Source organism: Saccopteryx leptura, chromosome 4, assembly GCF_036850995.1.
Source record: "Saccopteryx leptura isolate mSacLep1 chromosome 4, mSacLep1_pri_phased_curated, whole genome shotgun sequence".
In the NCBI taxonomy this organism is placed as follows: domain Eukaryota; kingdom Metazoa; phylum Chordata; class Mammalia; order Chiroptera; family Emballonuridae; genus Saccopteryx; species Saccopteryx leptura.
The window spans coordinates 9565357-9575514 of NC_089506.1; the positions used below are offsets into that span (position 1 = coordinate 9565357).

Here is a 10158-nt window from a genome sequence, read left to right on the forward strand (position 1 = left end):
TTATCGTCAGCTGATTACAGATTTTCAAGTCCTTCTATTCAATTGCTTTTTAGTATCCATCATGTGGTTGAATTTGCCCATCACATAAACATTTAGTGGTGTAAGATGTGCACATAGTAGATTTGTATCTGATGCAAGAGATTTCAATTTTTGTATAAATGAGATGCCCTTGGATGATAGACTTTGTTCATATATCAACTTTAATAATCATATATGCCATCTAAAGAAATTTCTTCATAAAGTAGTTCTAGATCATTTTGATGTCCTGAGTTTAAGCATTGTTAGAGCTCATGGCATCAAAAGGTTATATTTACAATAATTCACCAAACGGTTCCCAAGGCCATATTTTTTTTTTATAATCTTGTAATAGATACTGATTTTTTTTTTTTGCAGAACTTTCATTCTGCTGACTCAAGAAATCTTCTTCAAATTGAATAATTCAGACTTAAAATTCAGTTTTAATGTCAGATTTTCTGCAAAGTCGCCTCTGGCCCTCTTAAAGCAGATGAGTGGCCACACTCCTCTCTTCTTGAAGTTTCCAGATTAACCTCGTGATGCCTTAACAGTTACACTGAATAACAACTCAGTGTTCATGCACAGTGTATTCTGTTCGGCTCTCTCTCTCCCTGACCAGATAGGATTTAGGAGAGCAGGGGGCCTGTGGGTTTCTATATTTTAAGTTCCAGTTAATGTTTGTTGAATAACTAAATAAGAGAAGGAGTAGATGGATAAACAAAATACTTAAACTTTAAATTAATTTGAGTAGCTTTAAAGAATAAAAAGCATATACATCTTATAGGAGTTAAACTTTGCAAATGAAGAGTTAAAGACAAATAGTCTTCATTCAGAAATAAGTTCATGAAAGACACAAATGTTCTCAATTAAATTTTCATAGAAAATTGAATACTACTAACTTCTTTATCTTCACATGAAATTTGAAATTGCAGTTTAATACAGAAATATGGTCCGATTCTATATATACGGGTGAATTTATCTAAGGAGTTGACCTATTACTAAACCTATCTTGTAGAATAGATGTAACAGCATACTTGTAAAACACTTTTAAGGCAAGTCTTTCACAAAAATTTATGATGTTCTTTTATTAGTAAATATTTTCATTGTTAACTTTTAGTAACATAGAAAATGCATAAAATAAAAAAGCAAAGTTTAATATAGTATATAATGTTATTTTGTACTCCTATAACCACTGTTTCACAAAGAATCAAAATAATAGCATTATGCCAAAAATGCCCTGTGGTCCGCTCCCAATCACAACACTCTTTGTCCTGCCAGAAAACTAACCTCTATTCTGACTTCTGACTTTTAAAATAATTATGTTTTTTTCTTTATATTACCAAACCCTATGTTTGCAAGCCTACTTACAAGCTAAGAATATACGACTCCTTTCTATATTTTAGTTTGCTGGGTTTTTTTAAACTTTACATAAATGGACTATATAGTATGTATGTATTATTGCGGCCTGTGTTGTATTTGTGAGATTTGTGCAGCTGGGTTTGTATAGCAGCTTCACATATGTATTACATTATAGCATTTCAATATATAGATATACTATGTTCGATTTATCCACTTGAGAGACAGACATCGGAGTACTTTCTAGTTTTGGTTGTTGTAAGTAAAGCCATGACAATCACTATTGCACGTGTCTTCAGGGGTGCGTGTGAGCCTGTTTTGGGGGTTATGTACCTGTGAGTGGGTTGTAGGGAGTCAGATCATTGCCTATTAGTTGTATGTCTAAAGACTTCTCTAAAGTGGCTGTTCCAGTTGTCACCTCCAGCATCTGTGCAAGAGCTTTCTGTTCTGAGTCCTCGCTAGCAGTGTGGCTGCCCACCACCTCCATCATCTGTGCAAGAGCTTTCTGTTCTGAGTCCTCGCTAGCACTTTGGTTGCCCACCACCTCCATCATCTGTGCAAGAGCTTTCTGTTCTGAGTCCTCACTAACGCTGTGGTTGCCCACCACCTCCATCATCTGTGCAAGGGCTTTCTGTTCTGAGTCCTCGCTAACACTGTGGCTGCCCGTCACCTCCATCATCTGTGCAAGAGCTTTCTGTTCTGAGTCCTCACTAACGCTGTGGTTGCCCACCACCTCCATCATCTGTGCAAGGGCTTTCTGTTCTGAGTCCTCGCTAACACTGTGGTTGCCCACCACCTCCATCATCTGTGCAAAAGCTTTCTGTTCTGAGTCCTCGCTAACGCTGTGGTTGCCCACCACCTCCATCATCTGTGCAAGAGCTTTCTGTTCTGAGTCCTCACTAACGCTGTGGTTGCCCACCACCTCCATCATCTGTGCAAGAGCTTTCTGTTCTGAGTCCTCGCTAACACTGTAGATGCCCACCACCTCCATCATCTGTTCAAGAGCTTTCTGTTCTGAGTCCTCGCTAGCACTTTGGTTGCCCACCACCTCCATCATCTGTGCAAGAGCTTTCTGTTCTGAGTCCTCGCTAGCACTTTGGTTGCCCACCACCTCCATCATCTGTGCAAGGGCTTTCTGTTCTGAGTCCTCGCTAACGCTGTGGTTGCCCACCACCTCCATCATCTGTGCAAGGGCTTTCTGTTCTGAGTCCTTGCTAACACTGTAGATGCCCACCACCTCCATCATCTGTGCAAAAGCTTTCTGTTCTGAGTCCTCGCTAACACTGTGGTTGCCCACCACCTCCATCATCTGTGCAAGGGCTTTCTGTTCTGAGTCCTCGCTAACACTGTGGTGTCCCACCACCTCCATCATCTGTGCAAGAGCTTTCTGTTCTGAGTCCTCGCTAACACTGTGGCTGCCCGTCACCTCCATCATCTGTGCAAGAGCTTTCTGTTCTGAGTCCTCACTAACGCTGTGGTTGCCCACCACCTCCATCATCTGTGCAAGGGCTTTCTGTTCTGAGTCCTCGCTAACACTGTGGTTGCCCACCACCTCCATCATCTGTGCAAAAGCTTTCTGTTCTGAGTCCTCGCTAACGCTGTGGTTGCCCACCACCTCCATCATCTGTGCAAGAGCTTTCTGTTCTGAGTCCTCACTAACGCTGTGGTTGCCCACCACCTCCATCATCTGTGCAAGAGCTTTCTGTTCTGAGTCCTCGCTAACACTGTAGATGCCCACCACCTCCATCATCTGTTCAAGAGCTTTCTGTTCTGAGTCCTCGCTAGCACTTTGGTTGCCCACCACCTCCATCATCTGTGCAAGAGCTTTCTGTTCTGAGTCCTCGCTAGCACTTTGGTTGCCCACCACCTCCATCATCTGTGCAAGGGCTTTCTGTTCTGAGTCCTCGCTAACACTGTGGTTGCCCACCACCTCCATCATCTGTGCAAGGGCTTTCTGTTCTGAGTCCTCGCTAACACTGTGGTGTCCCACCACCTCCATCATCTGTGCAAGAGCTTTCTGTTCTGAGTCCTCGCTAACGCTGTGGTTGCCCACCACCTCCATCATCTGTGCAAGAGCTTTCTGTTCTGAGTCCTCGCTAACACTGTAGATGCCCACCACCTCCATCATCTGTTCAAGAGCTTTCTGTTCTGAGTCCTCGCTAGCACTTTGGTTGCCCACCACCTCCATCATCTGTGCAAGAGCTTTCTGTTCTGAGTCCTCGCTAGCACTTTGGTTGCCCACCACCTCCATCATCTGTGCAAGAGCTTTCTGTTCTGAGTCCTCGCTAACACTGTGGTTGCCCATCCTCTTAATTTTAGCTGTTCTGGTGGCGGTGGTTTTAATTCATTCACTTTGAAAATTCAGTTTAATAGTACCTGGGAATATGTACTGAGAGATTATTAAATTTAGAAAAACATCAATTTCTAGCTTTATTACTTTCTTTAATGTTTACATGAGGCTAAATCATGTAAGTTAGTTAGTATTCAACTCTCGATAATTATGCACAATTTTTCCTGAAGTTTTTGTTCCTTAGTCTATGTTTACCTTTGTTAGTTCAAATGTTACCTTTTAGAATATGAAGAAGATAAATTATGAAGTGCCCGGTTAACTCCTGTGAGTTATTATTTTTGTAGTTAGAATCCTTTTCCGTTTCATTACTGTACTTTTTTTCCCCCTATTCCATTCCACTAGGAGACGTAGTTAAAATTAAGTGCTTAGGCTTTGGTTTAGGTTTCTCATTTTTATTTGATGTAAAATATGCTGAAATTAGCCTGGCCAGTGGTGGCGCTGTAAATAAAGTGTCGACCTGGAACACTGAGGTTGCCGGTTCGAAACCCTGGGCTTGCCTGGTCAAGGCTCATATGGGAGTTGATGCTTCCTGCTCCTTCCCCTTTCTCTCTCTCTCTCTCTCTCTCTCTCTCTCTTTGTTGATGCTTCCTGCTCCTTCCCCTTTCTCTCTCTCTCCTCACTAAAATAAATAAAGTAAAAAAATTTAAAACCATGTTGAAGTTGAACACTTTGTCTGAATTGTCCCCAGTGCACTTCCGGCGTTGCAGTGCAGTGTTTCACCGGCACTACAAGTGCTGTCGGCACTTCCTCACTGTCTAGTGGGCTTGGGCTCCCTTTATACTTAGAATAAGATGATTTTAAACACCTGTGACCGTTACAGACAATACAATCTTGTTAGCCAACAGGCTTTGGGGAGTGAGATTCTTACTTTCTAGGAATGCAAAAATACGAAAATAAGGAAGCCTTTGTCCTGTAGTGGCTTTTCCCAAGCCAGCCGCTCTGGGTTTCCCAGGGTGTGTTTGCTGCTTTGCTTGTAGGAAACGGTGTTTCTGCCAAAGATAAGCACACGACTGTTGGCTCTTCGGCAAACCAGGGCAGGGCAGGGTAGTAGTCTGGGCTGTTGGCAGTTCCCCAGAGCACTGGAAATTTCCCAGGCACCGACTATGCTCCCAAAGCTCGGGAGCTGTGCTCCGCACTCCCGACCACGCCCCTGCCGGTCTTCTGTCCCGTGGCTCCTCCCCTCAGCCTTAGGGGGCGCTCCCTATCCAATGTTTCACCTTCCAGGCATTTCTTGAAATCGCTTGCCCCTAATATTTTCATCCTGATTTCCTTTACTCTATTGAAATATGTCTTTTCTCCCCTCCACTGTCACTTTAATGGGTTTTACTAAGGCGAAGGGGTAAACTCACGTTGTCAACGTGCCTCATTGGTTTCATAGAGAAACTCATTTGTTTTAGCTTTAGTAGTAAGGGCTGGAGAATCAGGCAATGTCTTTGCCCAATGTTTTGTTTTACTTATAAATGGGTTATAAAATTTTTGACAAATAGGGCTTTTTTTTCACACTTTGGGGGCTTAAGGTGGTAATAGAGTACATTTTTTCACATTTTAGATGTGGTTTTGATAAGTATACAAAAAAGTTCATCTTAAGTACCTTTCTTCGTTGGCTTCTGATGCCAGTGAAGTTTCTGGTTCACATAGTTATTTGTATACGTTGCTCTTTTCCCCCATGAGAGACAATGGAGAAGCTGTCTACATTCATGATGCTCAACTTAAGTTTGAACACTTGTTGGAGATCAGCTACAACATTTTCTAGGACTTCCGTGTTTTGGAGATGGCTTAATTTGGAGAGTGTTCTCACCTTTCTCCTTACTTGGCTGTGCTCATGAATTACACAAGAAGTAATGTCAAGAAGTAATGTCAGGGGTCATTTTTTTTTTTTTTTTTTTTTGTATTTTTCCGAAGCTGGAAACGGGGAGAGACAGACAGACTCCCGCATGCGCCCGACCGGGATCCACCCGGCACGCCCACCAGGGGCGACGCTCTGCCCCTCCGGGGCGTCGCTCTATTGTGACCAGAGCCACTCTAGCGCCTGGGGCAGAGGCCAAGGAGCCATCCCCAGCGCCCGGGCCATCTTTGCTCCAATGGAGCCTCGCTGCGGGAGGGGAAAAGAGAGACAGAGAGGAAGGAGAGGGGGAGGGGTGAAAAAGCAGATGGGCGCTTCTCCTGTGTGCCCTGGCCGGGAATCGAACCCGGGACCCCTTGCACGCCAGGCCAATGCTCTACCACTGAGCCAACCAGCCAGGGCCGGGTCATTCTTGTGTAAAACGTTCTCACAGAATGTGGCTGGAGCCCATGGAATAGAGCATGAAGTCCAGTCCCTGCCCACACACCTGTGCGCCCCGTGCACACAGTCCCCTCCCCCTCCCACTGTTCCTCCGTGTTCCCTCCCTAGTGGGGATGGCTTCGTCCTTCCTCCATTTTTTCTAAATATTTCTCCAAAGCCTTATTCTTTTGTGCTATTCAAAAATATGCCATTCTATGTTACATTCCCTTAAAAGTTCATATGGAAGACCATACGTGCATTCATGCACATAACCCTATCGCTGGTCTGAGCCCTTCAGTAACCCGCGCTTGGTTTTGTTTGTACTTTCTGATACACTTGGTGTTTCCTACCTACCTGACTTTCTTATTGATAATGTTCTTTATCTTTGATATCTTCATTTGATATTTTGGGCATCTCTTTTTTTTTTTTTTTTAGTATTTTGGTTATGTACCTTATTATTTCTCATTCTCTAAGTGGTATTTTGTTTTCAATATAAACTTTTAAACATTTTTTTAGTCAATGTGTAGCGTTACTTGCATCTCTCTGCAACTCCAATGCTAATGGTTTCGCGGCGCTCATACTAAACTCCCAGATTTGGGCATGGGGTCATCGGAGAGCCAGCACAGCCTCCTGGAACCATTGTTATTTTAAGTCCTGAATCCCAGGAGTCCCTTTGCTCTCACTGTTCCTGACACTGTAAATCTGCCTCTGGGTGGTGGGTGTGCTCTGCTCTTTCTCCCATGCAAACCCATTTGTATAGGCCTTTTTAAAAATTTATTTTTTTGGCTGCTAGTTTGACAGAGAACAGGATTCTTCATTCACACAAATTTCTGACAAGTTTTTGTCAGAAATTTGAAGAGAGATTGACATTATTTTCACCAAGCAACATGACTGAGGGTAACTCCTGTGATTCTGCTGCAAGTCTGTTAATTGTTGCTTTGTCACATTCATGGGTTAATATTTATTATTTTCTCAAGTCATTATATTCTTAAATATTTCCTGCTATTTACATGGTGGTCCAGATCTCATTTTTGAAACTTCTTGTGTCTGATAATAACTTCTCACTCTTTAACAGCTTAGTTGACTTTAAAATTATTAAGGAAAAACTATTTTCTTGTTAAATATTTAAAAATTCAGTTGTCATGTGTCACTGAATGATAATCACATTTGCCCTTTTGCTGTTGACATGCTTTCCAACTTAACTGTTTCCTCTGGTTCTGTGCCAATGGGAGCATGTTTTCCCCCTTTTGTTTGGATTTTCCCCAAAATATGTCCAATGTGGATATCTTCACAACTATTTTGCCTTTAACATAATGAATGCTTTCAATTTGCCGAGCACAGATTTTTTTCTCAGCCCTCTAAACTCGTTTTTTTATTACACAATCTACTGTTGCTTCTTTTCTGTTTGTTCTGTTTTCTTCTTTATAGGACCTAGAATTATAGAACTCAAGTTCCTTGAATTGTCTCCCACACATCATGCTGCCTTTGCAACATTCATATCCCTTTTTTCTTTCTGAATGTAGAAATGTATCTTAACTAAAACATCCAATGTTCTGTTTTGATTTTTTTTAAAGTATCTTTTCTACTTTAATCAACTGGTCAATTTTAAGTAATTCTCTCTTTCATTCAAACACACACACACAGGTGCACACACACACACACACACACACAGAACCTCAAACACAACGTTCTGCCTAGAGGAAAAATGGCTGACAGAGGTACAGATATAAATTGTAGCAATGTATTTATGATACTGTGTTTTATGCTTCTATACTCAGAAACAATTTCTATATAAAATCCAGTTTATGATTTTGGAATGAGGTTGAGAATTAGTAAGTACTAAATATTCTAAGGGCATTTAGTAAGCCATAAGTTGTTGAATATTAGATGCATTACTGTATTTGGGGTGTTAAATGTCCCATCTTATACTACCGTAACAGTGTTATGTGGTTTTCATGTATGTGTAACTTGACCAGAGGCACACGTCGGTTCTGGATTCCAATGCTTAATGATTCATTTCAAAATCACCTTGTTTAAAGAAAATTTAAAATACACAGCTGCTAAAAAAAACTAACTTGAAGAAGACTAAGCATAAACTTAGTCAATTCTAGAACTTTCTAATTGTTTACTTTACCATTAAGACTATAAAATATCATTTTTTCACTAACTTGTAAATGCATAGTTTAGATTGCAGTAATTATAGACTTTATAGAAAATAATTAACCAAGAAATGATACTTAGCCTGGAAACCTATAAGTACTTAGAGCTTTTAGTATCAAAACTAATTTAAGCCTGACCAGGTGGTGGCGCAGTGGATAAAGTGTCAGACTGGGATGCCAAGGACCCAGGTTCGAGATCCTGAGGTCACCAGCTTGAGTGCAGACTCATCTTGTTTGAGCAAAAGCTCACCAGTTTGGACCCAAGGTCGATGGCTCGAGCAAGGGGTTACTCGGTCTGCTGAAGGCCCATGGTCAAGGCACATATGAGAAAGCAATGAATGAACAACTAAGGTGTCTTAACGTGCAACAAAAAACTAATGATTGATGCTTCTCATCTCTCCATTCCTGTTTGTCCCTGTCTATCCCTCTCTCTAACTCTCTCTCTGTCTCTGTAAAAACAACAACAACAACAACAAAAAAACTAATTTGAAAATTCACTGAAGAATTATGTATGATTTAAGCATTGACTATTAAAATAAACTTTGTTTAAAAGATTAAAAGTTAAATGAAATCCAACCGAGCAAACTCTAAGCGATAGGAATTTTTTAAAAACTCAACAGAAGGAACAGTGTCTTCTATATATTATATTAAAGATTTTATTTACTATTTTAAAATAAATAAAAAGAAAAAAGAACTTTATATTTACTGAAATCAACCAATATATACATTTACAATAAATTTAAAAATCATGGTATAACATTTCTTTGCTCTCATGAGAAAACTGAAGTTCAGAAGGAATAAATGACTTTGATCAAAATTATTTAAATACTAGATGACAAGTTAAACTGCAACCTGATGTGTCCCATGTCTCTCCATGAGTCATTTCTCTTCCTCATACACCAGAATTTTACAGTGTTGAAGTGCATAGTATTAAGCTTGTCTTAAATATTTGCTTCCTCAGTGGCTCCACATTTTTTAAAAGAAGAAGTATTGCATAAAATTATAAAGAATATTAATAAGCACTAAAACTTTCTGAGACTCCCATACCAATGACATACTTCAAGTTATCCCCATTTACAGATGAGAAAACTGAGACACAACATTTAAGTAATATTTCCATGGTCAGGCGGCTACTAAGCAGTAGAGAATGGGTTCAAATCAAGCAGTCTGGCTCTTGATTCAACTCTCTGAACCATGACAAAATACTGGCTCCCAGACACCTACCACACTGAACTGAAGTTGTAAAGACTAGCACAATTTCTGCCTCTTTCATTACAGAAATAAAGGACTAGAAAAATCATGGAGATGTCCAGCCTTGTCCATTCTCTCCTCAGGCAACAATCGTATCAGTGCATAGCCTGTGTGTATGTTTTAAACGTGTTTCTGTGCATGTTTGTGTCAGTCACAGTTAGTCCTGCTCCATATGTAAAGATGGGGCTTGTCCTATCATCCTGAAAGCATTATTTTCATTCTATTCTCTGGAGAGTCTTTCTTGCACCGCCGCACAACGTGCATGATGAGGAGATGAAGATTTGAGCCAGAGTGTACATAAACACACTGCTTTATGCAGCACTGAGGTCTTGCTGAAGAAAAAATATTCTCACTAAAAACTGAGAGTTTCCTAACATAGCGATACTTGATTTCTATCAGATATCTTATCTAGCACCAACACTCCTTAACACATTGCATTCCCATAACCAACAGCCTGCTGAACACCAGCCCTACTGTGTAATATCTGATATTGTTGGTTACTAATATTTCATTTCTGACGGTCTGTAGGCCAGAAAGAGTATCTTGTATTAAGTGGCATTTTTGTTATTACTAGTTTCTTCGTTCATGGCCATCGTTGCCTGCTTTCTGTATATTCATTTAGCATTTGGGTGTATTCTTGTTGTTGTTGCATCTTAAATGCCCACTGGGCAGCCTGGTTGCTGTTATCCTATAATTCCCTGATGCCCAGTCAGATGGCACATCATAGTATTCTGGACGGAGTCGGTCTTTGAAAGAAAGAGTGG

The 10158-nt window shown here is 40.7% G+C and overlaps 1 protein-coding gene across 1 annotated transcript; it reads right to left on the reverse strand.

The window, feature by feature from the left end:
* Positions 1-1696: 1696 nt before the first annotated feature.
* Positions 1697-3676, reverse strand: LOC136404108 (selection and upkeep of intraepithelial T-cells protein 6-like). Its single transcript, XM_066383583.1, has one exon. The coding sequence runs from the start codon at positions 3674-3676 to the stop codon at positions 1697-1699; it is 1980 nt and encodes a 659-aa protein (XP_066239680.1).
* Positions 3677-10158: the final 6482 nt, after the last annotated feature.